The sequence below is a fragment of the Vitis riparia genome, chromosome 1 (genome assembly GCF_004353265.1).
Source record: "Vitis riparia cultivar Riparia Gloire de Montpellier isolate 1030 chromosome 1, EGFV_Vit.rip_1.0, whole genome shotgun sequence".
Taxonomy (NCBI): Eukaryota; Viridiplantae; Streptophyta; class Magnoliopsida; order Vitales; family Vitaceae; genus Vitis; species Vitis riparia.
In genome coordinates, this window is record NC_048431.1 from 10,594,668 (window position 1) to 10,621,309 (window position 26,642).

The 26,642-nt window shown below is 33.4% G+C and overlaps 1 protein-coding gene across 1 annotated transcript; it reads left to right on the forward strand.

Annotated features, from left to right (window-relative positions):
• The first annotated feature begins 8,959 nt into the window (after window positions 1-8,959).
• LOC117924963 (protein ALTERED XYLOGLUCAN 4) lies at window positions 8,960-11,151 on the forward strand. The gene is made up of 2 exons (XM_034843716.1): window positions 8,960-9,380; window positions 9,478-11,151. The coding sequence occupies exons 1-2, from the start codon at window positions 9,164-9,166 to the stop codon at window positions 10,578-10,580; spliced, it is 1,320 nt and encodes a 439-aa protein (XP_034699607.1). The 5' UTR covers window positions 8,960-9,163; the 3' UTR covers window positions 10,581-11,151.
• Window positions 11,152-26,642: the final 15,491 nt, after the last annotated feature.

Genomic DNA, 26,642 nt, shown 5'->3' on the forward strand with positions numbered 1-26,642 from the left:
GAATTATGTCTTAGAACCCATCACCCTAATTCTCACTAATAATAAGTTAATTGGACATAATAATATTGATTGGAAAAGAAACCTAGACATAGTGTTCACAATCAAACAACTGAAATGGGTAACTCAAGAGGTTGTTTCACCCGTTCCTAATGAGTTTTCTACGCAGGAAGAGAAAAATGCTTATTCTCAATGGCAAATGATAGATGAGAAGGCCCATTGTATCATACTTGGGTCTCTCATAATGTGTTGCAACAACAACATATGGGCATTGTCACTACCTATGAGATTCTCTTGAGCCTGTAAGAGATGTTTGGTGATAAGGATAGGCTAACTAGTCAAGTTGCTCTAAGGACCATCATGAACACCGAAATGATAGAAGTAACTCCTGTTAGTGATCATATGATTTGTATGTTGCACTCTTTAACAAGATAAGGATCCTTAGAGCTAAAATTGATGGGAAAACCTAAGTCAATATGATCCTGGAGACCTTACTGGATTCCATCAAGAAATTTAAGCTCAATTATGCTATGAATAAGTTAATGATGAGCTTGTTAGAATTGATAAATGAGCTCTATATAGTTGAGGGGATTCTCAAGGATTTCAAGAGTGTTCACATGGAAATGAAAGATTCTTTAGATTTTTCTCGTAACAAGAAGAAAAAGAATTCTTTTAAGAAATCCAAACAAGGAAATAACAAGGCCAAAGAAGAAAAAAACAAGGGTAAGGACAAGTGTTTCATCTATGGCAAGAAGGACCACTAGAAGAAGGAATGCCTTGATTTCTTGAAGAAAAAGGAAGGTATGTTCCATTTACTTTTAGTTGAGCCGTGTTTGGTGGTGGATTCCACTACTTCATGGTGGATAGATTATAAGACCAACGACCATATATGTAATTCTTTACAGAGATTGCCACTAAAGAGAAGGTTGAATGAGAGAGAGATGTACTTGACTACGACATTTATAACAAGTATAGTTGTGCAAATAGTGGGAGATGTTACCTTAGTATTGGAGAAAAATAAACATGTATAACTCAAGGGTTGTCTTTATATACTTGAGTATATAAAGAATTTGATTTCAATTTCTAGTCTAAATAAATCGGATTATTCAATTTATTTCAATAAAAAATGTTTTTATTAGAAATAATGATTCATTTATTTTTTGAGGTATCTTGGTTGGCAATCTCTTTCATATTACTCCTCTATTATTGTTATTTGTTGTTGAAAATAATCATGTCTCACTTAGGAGGAAAGTACCTAACATTAATCAAACCTATCATGACATCTACACCTAGGTCATATTAATCTAAATAAGATCCATAGACTAGTCAAGTTTGGAGCATTGCACTCATTAGTTCTAGAAGACCTTCCAGTTTGTAAATCTTGCAAAGAAAGTAAAATGACCAAAAAACCCTTTACTACTAAAAGGTTTGAACTAAAAAATGTTTGGAGTTAGTGCATATTGATGTGTGTAGACCTTTTAATGTCCAAGCATATGGAGGGTATGAGTATTTCATCACATTCACAGATGATTACGCTAGATATGATTATGTTCACCTTATGCATAACAAATTCGGTGCCTTGGATAAATTCAAGGGATTTTAGGGCAGAATCAGAGAACCAATTAGGTAAACACCTCAAGACACTTTGATCTGATCAAGTTAAAAAGTAAATGTCTAATGAGTTTGATCATTTTCTTAAGGAACATGAGATTATATCCCAATGAAGTGTTCCTGGTACTCTACAACAAAATGGAGTAGTGGGAACAAGATATTGAACTCTTACGGGCATGGTGAGATCCATGATGAGTTTTTCAACACTTTCTATGCTTTTTTAGGGATATGCCTTAGGAACTATAAGATATCTTCTTAATCTAGTTCCATCTAAATCAAGTACCTTTGACTCTTAAGGAGATGTGGACAAGATGTCAACTTGGTTTACACCATGTTCACATATGGGGGTGCCTAGCATAAGTGTTGAAACCAAAGGTGGATAAGTTGGAACCAAGATTAGAAGTTTGTTAGTTTGTTTTATATTAAAGAGGTACTAGGGGTTATTACTTTTATAGTTGGGTTGACCAAAAGGTATTTGTGAGTAAAAATACTAGATTTTTAAAAGATGAATATATGATGAGTAATAAGGTTAGGAGTAAGGTCGATTTGAGAACATTAGATGAGACTCCCATAATAGCACAAACTACTATGGATCTAGTACCAACCATTCTCGTTTCTAGTACACCAATGCCTCATCATAGTAGGAGGGTTGTTATACAATTGGATCAATTCATGTATTTGGGAGAGTTTTTCGAGGCCATTATAGAGGAATATGAGATTGATCCCATATATTACAACAAAACAATGAGCGATGTGGATGCACATGTTTAACAAAAGACTATGGAGGCAAAGTTAGAATCTTTGTATTCTAATCAAGTCTTGAAGTTTGTAAAAGCACCTGAATGATTAAAACCCATAAGGTGCAAATCTGTCTATAAGAGGAAGAAATGAGTATATGGAAAGGTTGAGACTTTCAAGGCTAGACTTGAAATAAAGGATTATAGTCAGAAACTTGGTTTCAACTATGAGGAGGCCTTCTCACTAGTAGCTATACTCAAGTCCATCAAAGAAAGGGGCATATGGAAAGGTTGAGACTTTTAAGGCTAGGCTTGTAATGAAAAATTATAGTAAAAAACCTGGTTTCAACTATTAGGAGACTTTCTCACCGATAGCTATGCTAAAGTCCATAAAAGATACTCTTATCCATTGCAACACATCTCAATTATAAGATATGGAAAATGGATGTCAAGACAATACTCTTGATTAACAATCTTGGCAATAACATCTATATGATGCAACTAGATGGTTTCATAGCAAAGAGCCAAGAGCATATGATATGCAAGTTGCATAAATCCATTTATAGATTAAAGCAAGCATCCTACTTATGAAACAAACATTTCGATAAGACAATAAAGTCTTTTGATTATAATCAAAATGAGGATGAACCTTATGTGTATAAGAAAGTGTAGGGAATCATGATGGTCTTTATGGTCTTGTATGTTGATGATGTTTTACCCATTGGCAATGATCTAGGGCTATTTTTATAAGTGAAGATCTGGTTATCTACTTAGTTCTAGATGAAGGATCTGAGAGAAACGTAGTATATTTTTAGGATTAAGGTCTTTAGAGACTGCTAGAATAGGAAATTGACGTGGTCTCAAATTGCCTATATAGATAAGCTTTTGTTCAAGTATGTGATGTAGGATTCCAAGAAAGGTTTGTTACTTTTCAGGCATAAAATTCTTTTTTCTCAAGGTTGGTGTCCTAAGACAATTAAGGAGAAAGAGCGCATGTAAGCAATACCCTCTGCCTCCGTAGTTGATAGTCTTATGTATGTGATGCTATGTACTAGACCATATATTTGCTTTGTAGTAAGTATGGTAAGTAGAAATCATTCAAATCCAGGTTCAAAACATTGGACAATTGTCAAACATATACTAAAATATCTTAGGAGAACAATGGATTACATGTGTTTGTGTTCTAGAGTGACAAGTTAGTACTTAGAGACTACATAGATTTGGACTTCTAGTATAATAAGGATTCTCATTGGTCTATCTTTGATTTTGTTTTTACTTTTGGTGGTACAACTTTAGTTGGAGAAATGTAAAGCAATTTTGCATTGTTGACTTCACTATGGAAGTCAAGTAGGTTGTAGCTTTTGAAGCAGTAAAGGAACCCATTTGGCTTGAGAAGTTCCTCATGGAACTTTAGGTCGTACCATTGGTTGTACAACTTATGATATTGTTTTGTAACAATGGGACTGTGACATAGTATAAAAACCAAGAAACCACTAGAAAGGTAAACATAGTAAGAGAAAATACAACTTAATTTGTGAGATAGTTCAAAGGGATGATGTAGTGGTTGAGAAAATACCTTTTGTGTATAACCTAATGGATCATTTCACCAAGATATTGACAAGATGAATCTTTAATAGTCGCAAGGATAACATAGGTGTAAGATGTGTACTTAGTATGCTTTATAGGCATGATGCCTTGAGGGCTAGTGAGAGATTGTTAAGATAAAACCCTTAAAAGATTTGAAGAAGTTATCCCTCTAATTAGGAGGTAGTGTACTACAATTTCTAATGTGTTGTCTAAACCTATGAACCGACTATAAAAAAGTCATATATTTGCAAGGAACCCGTGACTTTGATTTTTCATGCAACTTTTAATATACCTAAGTCACATATAATGCAAGAAATGCATATCAAAATACTTATAAGGTATAATGTATGAAAATAAGATAGATAAAAGTGAAGAGCTCTGCTCTTGCAATTGGGTCGTTGCGATTACCTAAAATTTTATTAATAAATAATAAAATCCAAAATTTTATTATATTATATCATATTTTTAAGGATTTTATCTTAACATTAATAAAATGAAACCTTCACCTCCTACACTATTCATCCCAAGAAGGATTTTCATCATTTTGTAAGCTTTTATATTATTTCTTCCTAATTGAAACAGGTGTTGTAATTTTATTTTCATAGTAGATATTTTTTTATCTTGTCCTATAAAGATTTTTTTTTTAAATTAAAAAGGTTTTATTATGCAAGTATTTTTACCCATTGTTTTATTTATTGTTATAATTTTCTTTTATTATATTTTCAAATGATCGGTACTTATAATTTCAAAGGCATGCGGCATTGCAGGTATTGATGGAATCAGTCGCTCCATCCATCTCGTAAATTAAAGCAGCCCTTAAAGACAAATCACTGCTGCCACACCCACTTAGCTGGTTGCCTTCACGGTGTTTTCTGGGTAATTCAAGCGAAGCTGTCCTCCCACCAATGGTTGTAACTTGTTATAAAAATATGGAAGTGGGACAACATTTTCTTTTGTTTATATTTGGTTTGATGAGCCATACTCCGTGTCATAACTCATAACCCTGCGGACAAAAGGGCCGAAAGTGCTGGGTGGCCCCGGCACCATCATTTTCAACTCCGGGAGATGAGGTGGTCACCACTCTCCACTAGTCCAGGGCCCAGGCTCCACGCTTCTGCTCTCATCACCATTGTTTGGTCACTGCTCACCACTCTCCATTTTCTAGTTAGCCACGTTTCTTTTTCTGTCCTTACACAGGCTGATGATTTGGCTTCCCTTCTTCCAAAGCTGGTATTATTCGCAGGGACGTGGGAGCAGCTTAGTCTTCCCAATATTATATCTTTGGCATTATTTTTTAGAGGAAAAGGAGCCTTGACTTTCTTTTCTAAATTTGGATAATATGAGAGCTTCTTTGACACAAAATCCTAAAGTGGAAATTTAAATTTAATTTTTCGAATTAATATTGATTTTTTAGTTTAAATGTCAAAATAAAGTATTAATTAAATTCCACTACACCATCCCAAATGTATAATACTTTAATATAATGCTATTATTATTTTGACTTACGAAATAATATTATTAAAAATCATACAAAATTTGGCACATCATGCGTTTCATATTATCATTATAATATTTCATTTTTTTAAATTTTTAGTTTTTTGGTTTTAATCGTATTTCAATTATAAAATCCGAACGAATGTAGATTTTAGGTTTAAATACGGAAAAAAAATGATATTCACCGTTGATTTGGTAGTGATTTTGATTCAACAATTTTATTTTATAATATATTCATTACCAGTGATTTTATTTGAAATAATTTTTAAAAGCAATCATTAAATATTTAAATATAAAAAAATTTGTTTTGATAGTATTTTTATACTCCATTACAAAATAAAAAAAGTAATTTTTAAAATAATTATATGGTCATCACTTCAAGTGATTAATTATATAGAATTTTAAAAACGATTTTCAAAAGTTCACAAAAGTCATAATATTTAAAAAGTTTATTAAACTCATGATTTAAAAAATAAAAAATAAAATAAAAAAACATTTTTAATCATCTCAAAATCACTCTCCAAGTGGCTCTAAAATTTGTTTCATCGTAACGATCTACTCCCTCTTTTATTGATATTGTCCCCATTTTGGATTCTAATCCAATAAATCACTATTTCAAGTCAAACAAACATAATCCTACACCACGATGATCGATTCTAATACCATTTTATAATAATTGACTCTCTTTTATGTAAATATCAAGGGTTCTAAATTTAATAAATTCTCATTACTTTAAAACACGATTATATAATTACAAAAATTCATTATATATATAACATCAAAAACATTTTTATCTATCCAATATGAGTATCATATATATTGTTTTTTAAAATTATAGCTTCGCTCAACCTTTTCTTTTTCCTCAAAGTCCTTTAATTTTAATGAAGATGATCATTTAAATCACATTTGGAGGAAATGATACAAGCAAATTCTCTTTTTGGCTTTCTTAATCATTTTTCTCTCTCTTAAATTCATTGATTTTAGTTGCTCTAATCTTTTCTTTATCCTCCGATTATGCAAAATTAGAATTTAGCTATAATTGTTTTTTTTACATACTTCAATTCTTTTAGATACGCATATAAATTAATTTTAGTAATATTTTGTACACATTTTATTCAAAAATATTGTGCACATCGGGCTTGAGGACTTCCTTGCATGTTATATAATAATATAATCTCATCTTATTAGGATAGAAATGACCTACATAAAATAAAAGTGCCCCAAATGATTTGAATGAGATTAAAGCTTATTTGATTGTTGTTTTGAAAATTTAAAATATTTTTAATTTATTTTTAATATTTTTAAATATATTTTAAAAATAATTTTTATGTTTAGTGTTTTATTTTTAATTATTTTATATATTTATATAATTAGTTTTTAAAAGAGTACTTATAAAACAATTAAAAATATTATTTAAAAACATTATATTTTTAATTTTTAAGAAAAAAAAGGTTTTTATTGTAAAACTTATTATAAAAAAACCTTTTTCCCCGTTTCCTATAAAATTTGTTAGAAACCCGTGAGTCGTGACCAATAGAGTGAAATCGGTTTCATATGTTATTATATTATTATTTTAAAACTTTAAGGTAGTGATCATCATGAGGAAAGGACAAGATTGGGCGGGAGATTTAATATGAAAGACACCTGTCTTGGTTTTGGAAGAAAAGTCAAAGCCAGTCTTTGAGGTTTATAAGTTATGACAATAAAAAATAAAAAAGAAAGCAAGAATTATTTCTTAAATGAATCAATTAATAAGATTAGGTGGCCTCAGAAAGCCGCCCATCACCTACTCCTGTCTAAATATTTTGTCCATAAATTTCCTTGTGTAATTAATATTTTATTTAGCATCAATTATGCATGAATTATTGGCAGTTAGGGCGCCTTAGTCAATCTCACTCTTTGCAAATGAGAATAAATATTTATTCTAATTTTTATTTTTAATAACATAAAATAGTTTTTTGATTTCTTAACATATTTTTCTAATATATTTTTTAAGAAAAAAAATTATTTTCGAAAACGGTTATAATAATTCCAAATAACAAAATTTTAAAAATAATACTTATAAAAATTTTAGGCCTTCTTTGAATAAACCTACAGGAAGTTGAAATTCTTTTTTAAATTTAATATGCGCTTTTATAATTATTTGATTAATTTTATTTAAAAGTAAAAATAGTTTGGTATAAAAATTAAGAAAATATTATTATTTTTTATTTATAAAAACTGTATTTTGATTTATGTAAAGAAAGATTATGTTTTTAAAAACTTTTATAATACTAATGTTGGGATCCGATCTGTGCCACGCACCCATGTTGCCAGCCACAAGTGCGGCCGATGGACCGTGTCCCACTATTGCAAGTCTGCAACCATAGGAGCCCAGCATCAGATCTTGTTTTCTCTCCACCATTGGCACCGCCTCCACGTTTCTGACTTGAGATTCGGGGGGGGGGGGGGGGGGGGGGGATCGCTGAGGCTTCCTCGATCATTCCTTCTGTTTCGAGATCTGCCTGGAAGTTCACTGGTTCCCGACCCCATCCAAGTATTCTATTATTTTTGTTATCGGCTTTACCACGAGGAAAATGTTAAGGAAGCTGTAGGTAGACGCTATAATCAATTGGAAAGAAGAAGAGAGGCAGCCAGTAACGAGGCATACACATGGTACTTGTATTTACTGCCAAGGTACATTTCACCGTCTCATGATGACGATTATGAGTCCTTTTCTTGACTTGAAGTAGGAGGAGACTTGTGAAAAAGGAAGCATTCAGTCGTTTGGGGCCACCGTCACGGATTTACATATTTTTCCTTCTAGTTTCATGTAAACATGACAGCACATGCCCAATCCGTCATCGGTGGATCGGTGTGTGATGAACAACTCTCTCCCATTGACTTTCCAAGCTGATTTCATCCATTTTCATATTAGCCATCACATGCACTCAGGGCATCTGTGTTGTGCCAGGGCCTTCCTGGAGTTTGGAAATGGGTTGCTATCATCTTACTTTAATATAAAGCAATGGCCCTTTCCACATTTTAATGTTGATATGAGCACTCCCGATTTCACATGCCCTTACAGGGCCACATGGTCTACTTGATCCAGATCTAAGTTGGTTTAAAGTGACATTAGTAAAAAATTATTTTGCAAGTTTGGATGAAGTATTTGTGTTGGTGGAAAAATTAATCAAAATAACCCCTACTGTGCACGTTTCTCCTTGGATGTGTTGGTGACATTCTTTTATTGGGTTCTTGGAATCTTCCTCCAATCTATCAGACTATCACCTCACAGAGTGAAGGACAATTATTATTGTTTATGTTGAATAAAATATTTGTAACTGAAAAGACTATTATATCCTCATGATTCCACCCACTAAGAAGGGTAATGTTGGTTTTTCAGTGTTTTTAACATCAGAGATAATACCATTTTTATAAAGTGGAGATTCCCAAAATGAATGCCAGTACGAAAAGCCCAAAAGAAAAAAAAAAAAGGGTTGGGCTAAGAATGAATACAGTGTGTTAAGGGTTGGAAGACAACGACGGTAAACGCCAAGGTCTTGAAATTAGTTAGCCAGCCAGAGATAATGGGATTTTTATGGGACTTTGACTGAGCCACCCCACAAGCCTCTCTCTCTCTCTCTCTAGGGCTGCCAACCCAACATAATCCTTCGTTTCTGAACCTCCACACTCCTCTCAGACTCCCAGAATCTCAGCTCGACTCCTGAAAGAAAGAGAAAAGAGGGGGTGAAGAAATGGGCATCTCAAGCCCATTCAAAGACCAAACCCACCCTTATACTCTCTCCAAGAGACTCTTGCCTTATGCCCTTTATGCTCTCTTTCCCATAGCTCTCCTTCGCTTGTACCTTCACCCTCCCTCCCTTCCTCAGTCTCCCATCGATCCGCTACCCAATGTCAATCCCATTATCTTCCCCTCTTCTTCTTCTTCTTTTTCTTCATCTCCTTCTCAAGGTACGAACCAGTTTTCTGCTGAAACCATTTGGATGTGTTTGTTTGTTTTTATTGCCTTTTGATGGCTAACAAGGACTTTTTTTTTTAATGTTTGCAGAAGAGGAAAGCGCCTACGAAATTCCATGCGACTACACAAATGGCAAATGGGTCCGTGACAAGTTGGGTCCTTTGTACAATGGCACGAGCTGTGGCACAATCAAGGATGGCCAGAACTGCATCAGCCATGGCAGGTCTGATTTGGGTTACCTCTATTGGAGGTGGAAGCCCGATAAGTGCCAGCTTCCCAGGTTCGAACCAAAGACCTTTCTTCAAATTCTCCGGAACAAAAATTTAGCATTCGTGGGAGACTCCATGGCTAGGAACCAACTGGAGTCTCTTCTATGCATGCTTGCAACTGTTTCTACTCCTGATCTTGTTTATCGAGATGGTGAAGATAACAAGTTTCGTCGATGGCATTTCCCTTCTCACAACATCAGTGTATCAATCCACTGGTCACCTTTCCTTGTAAGAGGCATCGAAAAATCGAACTCTGGTCCCAATTACAACAAACTCTACTTAGATTACGTTGATGAGAGGTGGGCAGGGGATATGGATCGTATGGACATGATTGTCTTATCAATTGGGCACTGGTTCCTACACCCAGCTGTGTTCTACGAAGGGGATTCAGTACTAGGTTGCCATTACTGCCCTGGCCTCAATCACACAGAAGTTGGATTTTACGAAGTGTTTGGGAAGGCATTTAGGACTACACTGAAGACCATAGCTGAAAGACGAGGAGCTAACGGCAATCCGATTGATGTAATAGTGACTACATTTTCTCCCTCACATTTTGAAGGCGATTGGGACAAGGCGGGTGCTTGTCCCAAGACCAGGCCATTCAAGGAGGGTGAAAAACTGCTGGAAGGAATGGATGCCGACATGAGAAGAGTAGAGGTAGAAGAAGTGGAGGCGGCCAAGGTCAATACAGAGCAATTTCCTGGGTTCAGGGTTGAGGCTTTGGATGTCACCAAATTATCATTGATGAGACCGGACGGCCACCCGGGACCCTATATGCACCCTTTTCCATTCGCTAACGGGGTCAAGGACCGAGTCCAGAACGATTGTGTCCATTGGTGCTTGCCAGGCCCCGTAGACACTTGGAACCAGATATTACTAGAGGTGATGAAGAGATGGGATGATCAATCAAGGAGACGAGTCTAATTTATTTGTTTATTTATTTTTCTTTTTCTTTTTTTGGGTATTCACAGAGAGCAATTGCAGCTAGCGTGAAGTGGTGGGATCTGTTTCTCTTCCAAGTACGGTCAATTTGGATGGTGAGTATTTGTTCAAAAGAGGGCCACAAGAGGAGATAAATGATTATTGGCTTGTTTTGTTTTGTTTGTGCTCTGAAGATAGAGAATTGATGAAGGAAAGAGAATGAGAAGGAGCTGCAGGGATGGGAAAGACTGTGATCTTTTTGGAAGACTTTGTGGAAATGTACAAATGGTTTTAATGCTATTTCGTGGGAAAATTTAAAGCACACTGGCAGTTTTATTGTCTGGGAATTCCAGAATGCGATCAAAGATGGGCTGGAATTGAGTTTTGTCTGAGAGGAATGTTTGGATGTAATTAGCTCTCTGTCTTGCTTCTGATTTTACCTCCCCTACTCTTGAATATATATTATATGATCCCCTTGAGATTTTTCAGTTACAATTATGTACTCTGATCATCCCAGAAAATTACCCTCGGATGCATTTTCAATGTAAATTGATACAGTCCAAATCCTTGTGCATAGGATCCTGTTCTCACCAGACTTGAATTGATCAAGTCTACTCCAGATGCAAAGTAACACTTAATAATAGGAGTGATTCATTCAAACTAGTTTCTTCTTTTTGACCTTTCAAAATATCATCTAGAAAATGGTAGAATGTGGAAATTTCTGTAGGTGCTCCCCTCCTTGGAATTTTTCCCATCACACCCTTATGCGGCTAATGGGATTGTAAAAGACTCCATTCCATTATTTCCCCATGAGCTCAATGAAAGTGTGTATACAGAAACACACAATAAGCATAAGTTCGAGCTATAGTCTTTGAAGGTTGGTTGCTTGTGGGTTACTAGAGATCATCCGAATCAACTTTACTTAGCTTATCAAGGAAGAAACCTGCAGGATTGGGCACTTTCTAACCGAGAGGGCTGGAAAAAGTTTAGAAAGGACAGTGATGATGCTTGCCACTTATATTATACTCAATGCTTTACCTCCCCAGCTGCAAGATGGTGTCCACTTACGACATACATGCCCATGTCAATGTGGACAACGTATCATGGATTACGCCCTGATTATAATCATCATCCTCCAGGGAATATATGGTAAGATTTTATCTCTACTTTTCAGACTTCCTCTAGCAACCAAATGAACCAAATGTTCATGTGCGTCTTCCTAAACAGGCCTTTCATTAAATTGTTTGTCAATTCATCTGAAAAGTTGTCTTGAAATAGAAAAGGACTCATGACCTAATTAGTTAGAGATTCTGATACTGTCAATTCACCTGGAATAAGTCACACATTAGGTGTTGAATAAACCTCCCCAGTTACAAAAATATGAGATTGGCGATTAGGTTTGCCAATTTTTGAGTTAGGTTGTTGTGCCCCATTATCTATCTAGTACACAAAGCCGAGGTCTGCGTTCCAATAGGACTCTCCAATTTAAGTGTAAAATTATCTAAAAAGTCAGACATAGTAGGTCGAGCTTAACTCTTTGTCCCTATACTTGGGACTGCTCGCCCCTCATTTTAAATGTGATCATTTCATGACATTACAGCCTCACATCTGATTCGTTAGGTAACCAATCAAGTCAATCCACTGGGACATATCAAAGTGGAGATCTCAGTTATATGATGTCAAATTTAAAGTTGCCTCTTAACTATAGGATGAAAGTAATTATTCACATGAGGACCTGGATTTAAGATGGAAGCAAGATCAGAATGTGGTGCAAAGCTCACGCACTTTTTGAAACCAACCACAAGGGGCTCACATGAATAGCAGCTCTCCTACCCGCCCACGGAACACTTTCCCACTTGGTTCTTTAATGCTACTTGTTTGGAGCTTGAAATCCGAACAACAAATCAAGGCTGATATATGAAGGCTTCAACTAGGGAAGAACGAACCAACTAGGCTCTGTTCATGTAATGGGACTCACTTGACCACGAAAGGTACTAAAGTAGAAAAAAGAAAGAAAGAAAAGGAAAGAACAATAAGGTAAAGACAATGGTTACATTTGGAAATTTTAGGAGGACAATTGAAGTAATACTTATGGTCAAAGGAGATGTCCAATGGGTCGTGCTAGGCTGGCACAACCCAATTTTTAGCGGGCCATTACGGGTCAATGTATGAGGCCGGTATGGCCCACTTAAAAACCATGTTGGGCTGCCATACAAACCAAATGGGTGGCCCGACATGGCCCATAAGCCCACAGGCCAATCGTGTCGTGTCGTGCCGTGCCGTGCCGTGCCGTGCCGTGCCAACGGCCCATGACCCATAGGTTAGTCACTTTATTAAAATTTTTAATTTAATTTTTTAGGTCATTTTGTCTTAATTTTTTCATTATTGAAAGAAATTTCTTTTTGTTACTTTAAACATTTATAATAATTGTACATTTTATTTTTTACATTTATATTTATCAAGTTTGTAATTGTAAAATCTATAGAAATGTTAATTTTTTTGTTTTTAAAATAGTAAAAAAATCATATTTGAATTTGATTTTTATTTATTTATCAAAATAACAATAAATTTAAAATATTGGAATATAAAAGCAAATGAAAAATAAAAAATAGTTCTTTTATTCAATATTTCAATAAATTACATGAAAAAATAGCGAGGGAAAAAAAAAGTGAGAATTGCATCACTATAGTTTGAGTACATTCCAACTAGGCTGATATTCACTTAACTATCATTCATATGCATTCTTAACTTTTAAAAATTAGTTACATTTAATAGATTTAAAAGAAATAGACAACATATAATTTTTCAATTTTCATATTCACTATTGTCTTCTTATTCAATCTTCATTCTTCATCTTCAATCGTCATCAATCTCTTGAACATCTTTGTTTGTATTGAGATCCAATTTCTCTAGGTCTTCCTTATATTCATCTTCCAAAGTTTAGAGCCCTATGCTTCCATCTTCCCAATCTTTCAAACATGTCAAGGCTTCAAGCATCTCTAGTGTGGGACTTGTCCTCCTGTCTTAAATTATATTTGCAGCTATAGAAAAAGTAGATTCTGATGTTACAGTAGACATCGGGGGGGGTTTGTAGATCACGTGCTATTTTAGATAGCACAGGAAATATGGATTCATAAGATTTCCATAAGTTCATGATATCATTTTTTTTTTCATTAGGGGATTGATAAGTATGAACGGTAATCAATATCTAAATATTTTGAAAGATCACACTTACTTGAAGGACAAACTTGTCACTTTCCCTTATCTAATTGCATAAAGAATAGATTATTTTCAAATGTAGATGAAGTTATAGCAATTAAAGAGGCATTACCATTTTTATTTTCACAATATTTATATGAGTTGTTTAATTGTTTATATATCATACTTTTTAGTTCGAATTGTTTGTTCATATAAGTAGCTATGAAATCTAAAATGTTTTCTACACCTTCGACCTTAATCCTTGGATTCATATAAGCAACTAAACAATAAAGTGTTAGAATAGTCTTCCAATATTTAAAATTTTTATTTTCCATTTTTTCACATATTTCACTAAAAAAAGGGCATAGTCCTTATATTTTTGAAACACATCACTCATGTTGCAAATGCATCTAAGTATTATACAAGATGTAGGGGTATATACAATACAACACATGCTAGTAGTATCATAAAAAGCCTTTGAAAATTAAAAAAAAAAAAATTTCCAATCATTCGAAGTTATTTTAATTTCACCTACCTTACTATTGACATAATATGATATTATGTTATTATACCCTACACAAGATTTTAACATTAGGTGGGTAGAATTCTAACAATGATGGACATCACAATGGAATTTTCTCTTCTTCAAACCTACCGATTTACATCAAGCATTAAATTTTGGTAATTTGCTAAATGAATCAGTAAAACATAAAGCAAACCGGAGAGCCTTTAATGAGAGATATATTAATTTTAAACCATCTTGTACTATTAAATTAATTATACGACAAACACATCTCACATGAAATATCTTACATAGTGGACCTTCTCTAATTGTTCTTTTAAATAAATCTATGACACTTGTATTGTTTGAAGTATTATCAAAAGTAATTTTGAAAATTTTGTTTTGTATGTCATACTCTGTAAAAACACTTGTCATAAAATCATCTAAGGCAACCCATTATGAGGATGAAGTATATTACGAAAACCTAATATTTTCTTATGTAATTTCCAATTTAAATTTGTATAATGTGTTGTCACACATGTAAAAAGATTATTATGTTGATTAGTCCATATATTTGAGGTCACAGATATGATACCACCATGATTATTAAATTATTCAATTATTAATTGTTTTTCATTTTTTTTAACATTTAATTATATCATTACGAGAAGTAGTAATAGGAACTCTATGAAATGTACAAGTCTGGGATCTTCTCCAAATGTCCATGGAAGCCTCATACTAGCTACCATTCCAACTAACCCTTCTCTCATGAATTCTTGATTGTATATAAGATATAGTAGATCTTATTTCAGTTTGACTTATTTGGGATTGCCTAGGGTCTTATGCACCATGTTTTTTGGTACATGGTTCGATATGTCTTTTATGGTGACTTTTATCACCACTAAATTTGTAATTATATGTTTTTATTTTTACAATATTTACATTATGTTAGATTTTCTACCTTTCCTTTTGTATTTTGTCTATTTATTATTGAAGTGATTCCATACTATAGATGTGCATCTCTTAACCTTAGGTTTTTTGTCTGTAAGATCAGGTTGGGAAAGGTTAAAGGAAGGGACACTAGAGGGGGGTGGGGGTCTCCTCATCTTCAAAAGAATTAAATTCATTTCAATCATCAATACCAAAGTCAAGGTTTTCAACATCTAGCTAATGGAGATCCATTTTTAATTTTAGTGGAAAAAAATAAGGTAAAAGAAAGAAAACAATTAAATGAAAATATAAAAAAAAATAAAATGAAATAAGTAAATATAAATTCCTTAACTTTATAATGATGAACACTTGTATAGTTAGTAGATGTCCTTAGCACAAAAGAACTTATAACTAATGAACACTTGTGGAGAGTAGATAGTTTGAAGCCTTGAATTGGAGCATTTATAGAGAATTTAAACTTAGAGAATTGTAAACAATGTAAAAAGAGAGAATAAATAATTATGTGAGGAAGAATTAAAATGTGATGTATTTATAGAAAGTTATTGATGAGTCATTTACTTATTTACCTCTAAAACTAGTCGTTATATAGTTGTTGAGAGGGGTATTATAGATATTTGATATAAAATATTAATAGTGAGTTATTTACTTATTTAGCCTTTAAACTAGATGTTATGTAGTTGTTGGAAAGGGTAAGACATTTGACACAAAAAAGTAAAAATAACTGTTAATTCACTTTTTTACCTCTCAAACTAGCCATTATATAGTTGTTGAAAGACATATTATAAACATTTGACATGTAATAAAAAGGAAAAAAAAGTAAAAAAGTAAGAAGTTATATTTGAAAGGGACAAGTGGGTCGCACGATAGGCTGACATGACGAGCTAACATGAATGCACGACGGGCCATTTCATTAGGCTTAACACGACTCGCTCTTTTGGGTTGTGCCGACTCAACCTACTACAGTAATTGGGTCGTGCTGGCCTAACCCGACCTTTTGGAGTGTCGAGCCATGGGCCAAAATGGGTAGCGCGACCCATTGGATACCTTTATCCACGTATAGTGGGTAGGACACACTTCCCCATACATTATCAAGGAATCAAACCTATTCTTGGTTTTATTGGCTTGGTGCCCATTTTGTTGGGTGATTGAGATGAAGTCACTATAACTTTCTTTCATCCCCTTAGGTTGATTGTCATCCTTTGTTCGTGCTTGAGGGGAATGAACAAGTCTTTTATCAGTGCCTTATTTCAAAAAAAGTGCATATGTAGTTAAGGTGTAGTCATCACATGGGGACCATGGGAAAACTTGTACTAATGGTTTTCACCCCCTAAAGAAGCTAAATCCATTTTCCAATGACTCGCTAGTTGATTCTTGGCTATATTAATGGTTAGCTTGAAACTAACATAAGAGAAATCTAGTACTTAAATCTTGTTCTTTTTCTACTTCATTTTTTTTCTTTTACAACTTAAGTGCTAAATTGACCACCAGAAAGGAACCATCGAAGTACTAAAATATGATATTTTCTTTTGTGTGTAGAAACTCCCAAAAAAGTGTGAAGCTACTTGATGAATAGATTTACTATAACTATTGGCATAATGGAAGTTTGAGAAGTATTGTTGGAAAATTTTGCTCCAAAATTTAGTGTTGTTTATGGGAACTGACTAATAGATAAACCATTCCCCTATGAAAATGACTCTTGATGGATGAGATGCTCTACATGATAGTGATAGAGCCTCTACCTTACAAGAGCAAGTTAGAGCCATCATTGCCCAATTAAATATATAATACGGAGCATTGTTGCCAATATGAATTGATTAAGCAGACTATGTATTAACTGCATGTTGAAAACAAACTTCTTTAATCATTGTTATTTCACCAACTGATGAACTTGGTCATCATTCTCACACTCAAGATCAACCACCCTTAATCAATCCATTTTATTCGATCAAAGTCATTTTAATTTGCACCAACCTATGCACAAGGACACATAATTTAGTTAATTTCATCATTATAAGTTGCCTTGACGGATTTGTGCAAGTTTTATGAGAAAATAAAATGAAAACCAACATAAATGGAGCAATTTTGGAGGATCTTGCAATTTTTTTCACAACCCAACTCACTACCCATTCCACTACCCTAGATAGCAAAAATGTCTAGCCTACCAACTTAGCAAATTTTTCTTTTTAATTCCTTTACCTTGGGTGGTGAAGTAGGTTAACAAATCATGTAGTCCCCTCCAAATGACCTTTTCTTCACCAAATTCTCATATTTTATCCTTGTGGAAACATCCTAAAAACCGAGAACATCTTCATATTTACTCACAAGTAAGGAAATCCTCATACCCTAGCAAAATTAAGCGGCCATTGACCTTCATTCTTCCTAAAAAGCTTCTAGTTGGAGTATTTGATACTCCTAAAGATCTATAGATAAAGAAGCATAAAAACCAATCACCAACCAACAAAGGCTGACCAAGCTTGGTAAGGATGAAGATAACCTTGTTAAGGAAGATATGCTTAGATGGTTGTTAATTAACTTTCTATAAATAGCTTATAAGGGAGTAAGGAAAAAGATATGCAAAAAGACTAAATTTTTAAAAACATTTTTGATTTGTTTCCCACTTGACATGTATCACAAACTTTATCTTTTTGAAAATAGATTTTCGGAAGGCATCTTACAAGTTTATTTTGTTGAGTTGGAAAATGAGGTCTATGTTAGCATGTCCTAACTACCATGCCACTACCAACTTTGATCATGTATGCTAGAAAAGATTTGTTATGACCATCATACTTTTGAATATCAATAGTGTAAATATTGTCATTTCTAGAGCCTATGAAAATAGTTTTATCATTTTGAATGTCTTTAATGATATAATATGATGCTTCAAAAATTACTTTAAAACATTTGTCACAAAGTTAACTAATGCTCAAAAGATTATGTTTTGAACCATCAACTAGCAACACATTTTCAATAAGGAAAGAAGTGCTATTACCAACTTTTCATGCCTAATTATTATTTCCTTTGTATTGCCTCCAAATGTCATATAACCACTTTTCTTCTTTGTGAGAAATACAAGCTTGGACTCATCTCTAATCACTTGTCTTGAACATTTACTATCTAAGAACTACTTGTTCTTCTTTAAACCCTACAAAAATAACTCAAGTAGATTTAGGTATACTTATCTTTTTGGATCATTGGGGGTTAGTATATTTAGATTTTCAATCCAAATCTTTTTTGTTTTAAAAATAGTAACATTTTGAGAACCATTTCTAAGTGAGCAAATGATACTAATGTATCATCCTCTTCCACAAAAGTTGTAAATAGTAGGACTTGCATTAGAAGATTCATTTATAAAATAATTTTTGAAGTACTTTTGATTCTTAGAGGACTTGTATCCTAGTCTCCTATTGTCACACATGCTTTTTTTACTAGCAATAATTATATCAAAAATTTTTTTACCACAAGAGAAAATTGAAAGTGAGGAAGGTAATCACTCATTCTTCTTTTACAAAATGTCATTTTCTTTTTCTAAGGAAGTCTTGGCATTTTCCATGTTTGAAATTTTTTTCTTGTAAATTCTCAAGTTCATTTTCAAGACTTTGAATTTTCTTTTGAGTGAAATAGTTTTCAAACCAATTTTTTCAAGATCCTCGTATAATTCTTTAAAGCATCTTGTAGATCATCATAACTGAGGTTTGAGTTTATCTTATCAAGCTCATCAATAGCCATGAAACATATGTTTGTCACTTTTTTCTCATTCTTTTCTTTAGTGGAATCATCTTCACTATCATCCAAGTGGCAACAATTGCTTTCTTTTTTTTTTTTCCTTTCTTGACTCCACTCTTGTAGAGAAGGTAAATCATATTTAATATGTCAGGGCTTCTTGCACTTGTAGCATATTAAGTCATTTTTCATTTTCTTTTCATTTGATGAGGCTTCCTTCTTTTGAGAATCCTTTTTTGAAGTGAATCTTTGTCCTTTATATTTTTCATCCTTCATAAATTTCTTGAATTTCCTTGTGAGGAGAGCTAGATCTTCATCTTTTTCACTATCATTCCCTTCTTCAACATCTTCCTCAATTATTGAAGCTTTAAGAGAGCTATATTTTTTTTCTTTTTGTCCTCAACATCTTAATGACTTTTTATAGTGATTTCATGAATCATCAATGAACCAATCAACTCTTCCAAAGGTAGTTTAGTAAAGTATTTTGCCTCTTGAATTGCTCTAACCTTGGCTTCCCATTTATTGGGAAAAGATCTCAATATCTTTAGTACATTCTCGAATTCTTTGTAGGTCATTCCGAAAGCTTGAAGACCAGTGACAATATTGGTGAACCTTGTAAACATCTCAACAATGGTTTCATTATTATTCATAGAAAACAATTCGTAAATACAAATAAGTAAATTAATTTTAGATTCCTAGCCTTCATTTGATTTGTTCATTTCAAGTGGTCTATAATTTTATCCAGTTAGCTTACATTAATAAATATGATTATATTCATTTCTATCAATAACATAATATAAAAAATAAACAACTTTAGCATTTAGTTGATTTTTTCTCTTATCAAGCTCATCTAATTCTTTCCTTGGTTTTGGAACAAACAGTACATTCTCTACTTTTGTTGGAATGTTAGGACCATTTTCAATGATATCCCAAAGATAAAAATCCGTTGATTGTAAAAACCAAATCATTTTTTTTCTTCAATAAGTATAATCGATCCTTGTAAAGAATGAAGGTCAAGTGGTTGAAAAAATCTTCCAAATGTGGTGAGTTTTATGGGTTAGTCATATCCTCTTAGATGGTTAAGTCTTAAATAAGAGGTCTAACTCTAATACCAATTGTGAAATACAACTAATTTGATTAAGGAAACACCCAAGAGGAGGAGAGGGGGTGAATTGGGTAATTAAAACTTTTTAGAAAACTACTTAAGTTGAGTAATAATTAATGCAGTAAAAGTATATAAAGAGGGAAAGAGATATGTAAACTTGTTTTTATAGTGGTTTAGCAAATTTGTCTAAGTCCACTTTCCTTAAACTCATTTTTAAGTGAGGATTTCACTGGTCCAAGGTTTCCAATACAAGCTTTCAAATTTTACATTTAGATTCAATGTTTTCAGAACCGAACCGGTCATTGAACTGGAAAAGTTACCGGTTCACGGTTCATTGGTCAAACCGGTGGTCAAACCGCGGTCGAACTGGTGATGTCATAAATATATAATTTGTATTTTATTAAAATTAAAAATAATTTAAAAAATTTTATATAATGTTAAAATTATAGCATTTCATTTTTTTGTATGTGATATATCTATTAAATGATAAACATAAATAGAAATGTATTAATATATCAAATTTTATTAAATAAAATATGTATAATATTTACATATGATAAGAAAATTATAGCATTTAATTTTATCTACATATCTATGCATTTTATTATTTTAAAATTTTAAAAATATTATATCAATTAATTTATATTATTTTCATATTTATTGTTAATAATTATTATAAAAATAAACATGAATTTAAATATTTATATTTGCTTAAATCATAAATGTTTTATTTTATAAAAATTACCAAAGAGCATTAATATAAAATATTGTTTCACATAAATACCAAAGGAGTTGTGTAGCTTGATGGTGGGCTGCTTCTTTTGTAAAACTTGGATTCGAGGTTCAAATCCTCACAATGCATCACTTCCATTTGTTATTCTTTATTTCTTTAAAACCAAATCCCACATCCCACATCGAAAACTCACAAATTTAATGAGTTGATTAAGCTCTATAAATAACCCACATAGGCCACAGTTGATTGAAGCAATATGCTCAATAGGTTGCCTGGTGAAGGGAAGATTGTAGGCCCAGACAAGGCCCAAGTGTATTTTGGACAACTTTCAGGTGTGACCAGTTCACAGAAAATTGGACGATTTGTCCGGTTTGACGGTTCAACCGATGGTTCGTCCGATTCGAAGCCCCTTCCGGCTCAAAGGCTGAACTAGACCGGATCAGTGTCCGGTCGACAATTGAACCGATTGAACCGGCCGGTCCGTTCCGGTTTTTAAAACATTGCTTAGTTAGATTCAAGGGTTCTAATAGACACTACAAGTATCTTCAAGCTCAATAATAACTTGAAGCTTCAAACACTTGATCTTTTGTAAGTAAGGAATGTTTAATCATACTCAACCTAACTTAATAAAGGTTCAATACAATGGAAGTTATGATGAAAACAAATGGGTGTACTAAATGATTTACAAGTGATGAAATTAATACATTTGAGATTGATAGCTTTGAAGGAGAGAAATAATTAGGTAGGTAGGTTAATGCAAGTGTTCTCTACTCAATAAATGCATAGGAGGTCTCAATTTATAGGATATCAATCTTGGGCACCTTTTTCTATAGAGATAGGCCTCGATCGATTGAGCTCTAGTTCAACTGGTTGTATAGTCGTTGACCATTAAAGGAATTGTAGGTGACTTTTGGTATTTTCTAAGATTCTACTAACCCTTAATTAAATCTCAATTAGGAAAGGTAATGTCTCTTCCAAAAATACAAGTAGAAGAGAAAGAAAACATTTTGGTTCCTTGATTGATCCTCAACCCAAAAAGGCAAACCAGTTGAACCGGTTCCCAACCGACTGAATTAGTTTTAGAAAGGTCTTGATTGATTGGGCCAAAGTTAGCCCAAAAGCTTCCTTTTTTCAATTCAAACTTTTCAACACTTATGCAACTTATCTAAAAACCTTTGTAAGTCAATTTGAAATAGTTTTGCCTAAGGTTTTTGAAAATTAACTTAGTTTCAAATAAATTATAAATGATTAAGTTCAATTTTTTTTTTGAAAACCGAGTATGAGTGAATGCATGAAAAATAATTTTAATCTTTAGTGCACCTAAAAGATTCATCTTATAAATTTATCTTAGAGTTGAAGAGTTTTCAAACATCCAAGTCCTCAAGTTCTTTGAATCCCTTTTAAGCAAACTTAAGCTTTCTTTTGACTTTCTCGTTAAAACTTAAAACTTTACTTGATTTAAAATTGTTAGTTATCATCAAAACTTATTTAGGAGAACCTTTAGACATGGTTTTAAAAACCGGACTGGACCGATCGGTCATGGTTCTAGTTTGGTCCGATCAATTAGCCTGGAAAGAGGTTGAACTGGAATCGAATCGGTTGAACCCGACGATTCAATTCCCCCCACTCCCCGCCCCCTTGTGCTGTTAGGATTTATTTCAAAAAATAATTTATATATATATATATATATATATATATATATATATATATATATATATATATATATATATATATATAAATTACATTTTTTTTTTCATTTTCAATATGTCTTTATACTTAAATAGTTAAATACAATTTCTTTTACCATTTTCAATATATTTTCATATTTAAATAATATATATTTTGTTTAATAAATTTAAAATATTAATACATTCATATAAAATGAATAAATAATATCATAAATATTATTAATTTTTAATTATATATATTTTAAATATTTTAAAATTATTTTTAATTTTAATAAAATATAAATTATATATTTATGACGTCATCGATAATCGCGGTTCAACCACCGGTCTGACCAATGAACCATGAACTGGTAATTTTTTCGGTTTAATGTCCGATTCGGTTCTGAAAACATTGCCTTTAGGTGAACACTATAAATAGCATTAGTAGGAGTTAGCCATATTCTAAGTAAGACATGCCTTTTTATGGCTCAGATTTTGAATTAGGTTTAATTTCTTTGACTCCTTGATTGTTTTTGAGCATTTTACAAAGCTCACCTCTCCCTCTCTCTCTCTCTCTCTCCCTCTTTCCCGCTCTTTCTTTTTTTCTTTTGTTTTCCTACTCCCTAGCTTTATCCTTTTCCACCTCCCCAGCTTTCTCATTTTCCTCTTCTATTTCTCCTTTCACTTCCTAGTACCCTAAGAGAACCAATTTGAAAATTGAACTCCAAAGATAAACTTTTCTGGTGTGGTGCTTGGTGACACTGCAAGGGGTATGAGGATGGATTATCTATCATATCTTAAATACTCTGAACATTTACCAGGATCAAGAATTTTCTTTCATTGATTGGCCCTGATATTTGTATAATAATCTATTCAAATATATTCCCTGAGGACAACTTGACAAGGTGGTGGGGCATTAACTTCTCTTAAAAAGGGATTCTTTTTTAGGCACTCCCAATGGCTCGAGACGAGCACTAACTCTCCATTTCCCACTCCTTGTTCTCAAGACACCTATCAATGATCCTGAACGCTTTGATTTTAAATAAAAATATCCCTTTCAAGATAACTTGAACTGGTATATGAATGGTACCTCTCAAACCCTAAGGTGGAAGCTGTATTGAGGTTCAAGACGCCACAAACTTTGAAGATGTAGTGGACATTTGGATATCATTAAGCTAGATGGACCTTGACAAAAATGGAAGAAGTCCCACATAATAGTGGGAAGAAAAATCTCACCCCTAGTTGACCCATGGTGCTTTGTAGTTGAACAGGAAAGGATGGAAAGCTAATGACAAAGAGAAATTATTCCTAAATCGCTGAAAATTGGATGAATCATCTCCTTCATCCTCTGAAGGTACTGCAAATGAAAAAACCCCTATTTGATGCCCTCAATTTGTCCCTTTCACTCTCTTCATACTCCAATCTCGTAGGAGTTTCATGGAGTTTAGGTTTCCATCTCCCTAAACATCCATGAACATGTAATAAAACATGATAAAAAGGTGACACATAGAACTAAAGAAAATTCTATGTATGCCACTACAAAGGGTCCAAGATCCAACCTTGAAACCTAAAGGAGATTGAGGTCAAGAACTCAAATTGCCCTATTCTCTCATAATGAAGTTCAATTTTTTGAACAATTGACTAGTAAAAGAAAGAACGATAGAAGAAAACTAGAGAGAAGTAAATTGATGGTGAAGGTGTAAAAAAAAAAAAAAAGTGAATACAAACAAGGGATAGAAGTAAAAAGAAAATAAAAGAAAAGTTTCATTTAAGCGTAGAAAAATGAAACTTAAGAGATTGGAAAGGACTTCTTAAGTGCAGAAGAACTCAGTACAGGAAATTCGTGAAGTGTTTGAAATGACTTTGATGAGGGTATATACAAGAACTTGAATGATAGTGAAAAAATGCCTTAGGCAATGTGTGACAGTCTATGTAGAGAGAGAGAGAGAGAGAGACCATAATGAGTGATAAAATTAATAATCGGCAAGGGAAAGCTTATCATTCCATGTCACCATATGTAACGTGCATACCACATGGAAGAAATCTTAGGGAGACTCAAATAAAAGGCTAAAAGCTAAATGGTCTCTTTTAAAAGTTCTCACTCCATTGCTATTAAAGAGTGCATAAAATAGAAAATGGTGGGAGGCATCATTGAGGGGTTGAACCCATAAATGATTCTATGAGCTTGGTGCCCATCTTGTCACGTGTTTAAGATGAAGTCACTATTACTTTCTTGATTGTCATTCTTTATCCATCTTTATGGAGAACAAACAAGCCTTTCATTGATGTCTTATTTCACAAAGGTATGCGCATTGTTGAGGTGCAATCATTGCCATGGGAACCACGGGAAGACCTTGGCTAACAGTTTTCACCTCACACGAAAGGTGGACCCACGTGTCAATGGCCCATTGGTTCATTTTTGGCTATATATAGGTGGTTAACTGGTGATTAAAACAAGATAAATCTAGTAGTCAAAATCTTCTCCTTCTTTTACTTTCCTATTTCCTTTTACAACTTAAGTACTAACCTCACCATCAGAGCACCCAAATTTGGGCTTTTTGTCTATATGCAAGAATTCCTAGAAGAGTACACAGCCACTTGGTGAAAGGATTGTTGTAGTTGATGACAGAGTTGCAGGATGGAAGCCTGAGAAAAAGTGGTGTTAGAAAATTTTACTCCAATACTTGGTGAATTCAGACTTCACCTCATTTCTATGCTGCAATATCCAATTTGTGCAATAATTGACTAAGGTAAACCATTTTTGAGTTAAATCAACTATTACATGCATTGTCAATGTGGAATTATAACAACTCAAGTAGGCATGACACATCTACATTGTCACTTCGTATAGGAGGGTGTGTTCAGGAAAATGTTGAAGTGTTGTAGTGGTACCTAGCTATTGAACAAAAGATATGAACTGTTGAATATGCATGTATTGTAAGATTTAGATTGTTGAAGAAGGATATAAATGAATGAGACCAAAATAAAAGAGTACAAATAAGTTAATAGGATTATGGTATAAATAATGAGGCCTAAAAATACATAGTACTATCTGATTGATGAAAAAGTATATTTTTGTCCTATAACCAGACCTGTGTGTTTATGACAAACTATTTGTGGCTGCAGGGGGATAAACCGTCGACCCACAGGATGGATTATCTGGCACATGGGTTTGAGAACTTATTCCAGGCCCAAATCATGCTCCTCGTGGGTGCTGCCCTTTATAATATGCCACAGTATCTGCATCTAGCTCAGCCATTCATTACTTGCGCCATTTGAATCTTAATTCCTTTGAAAATTTAATTTGTAAAGGGAACATTTAGGTCTCTCAAGAAACTGAAGGGGAGGATTAAAAAAATATGAGACTACCACATCTTAAAACAGGATAACACCTTTTTTTCTTTTCTTTTTTTTTAAAAAAAAAAAAAAAAAACTGTTTTGCCATCAATACAAATGGAAGCATAGTGAACATCAAATATTAAAGTCATTCCCATTCCAAAGACATTGACTAGAAACACCAGGGCCAATTGATTTATAAAAGCACCAACCATTGACATGGAAATTTTGCATAAATCCTTTTAGTAATCTCATCTCTTCTATGCATTAAGTGCAGAATGTTTGATCGTGTTCATGAATTTCTATATCAAGTTATTCAGTGACACACAACGAGAAATTTGTATACAGAAACAAAATTAAAGTTTACATAAGCAAGTCAATACTTAGCCCCATTTTTGCTGCACCTGTCTAACCATCTCCGGTCATGAAAACCACTCCAAGTTTTAGAAGGAAAGTCTCAGGTATCAGTTGTCTCTCTTCAGGCCACAACCCTGGAGATTCGCTGACAAGACTGTTAATGAGCATGATCTCTATATTGAGCCCAAATCCTGCAAGCCTATAAGAAAATTGGTTGAATCCAAATTCTCCATCTACCTTTCCACGTGAGCTGCATGCTTTTAGGAAAATTGGTTGCTCAACAAAAAGACGGTAGCAATTTTTTTGAAGATATTATATGACATGCCTTCATTTCTGTCCACTCATTTCCAAAACTTATCATTTTCACACATTAAGTCAATGGACAGCATAAAAAGAGCTTTGCATTGATGGAGATAATAAAGCAACTTTTCACATTAGTTAGCAGGCTTGGCATATCAGTCTCGTAAATAAAGACCATCCTTAAAAAAAGGTATGA

Coding starts and splice junctions, on each gene's coding strand:
- LOC117924963 (XM_034843716.1), top strand. CDS start 9,164: ATGGGCATCTCAAGCCCATTCAAAGACCAAACCCACCCTTATACTCTC. Junction 9,381..9,477: donor TTCTTCATCTCCTTCTCAAG/GTACGAACCAGT, acceptor TAATGTTTGCAG/AAGAGGAAAGCGCCTACGAA.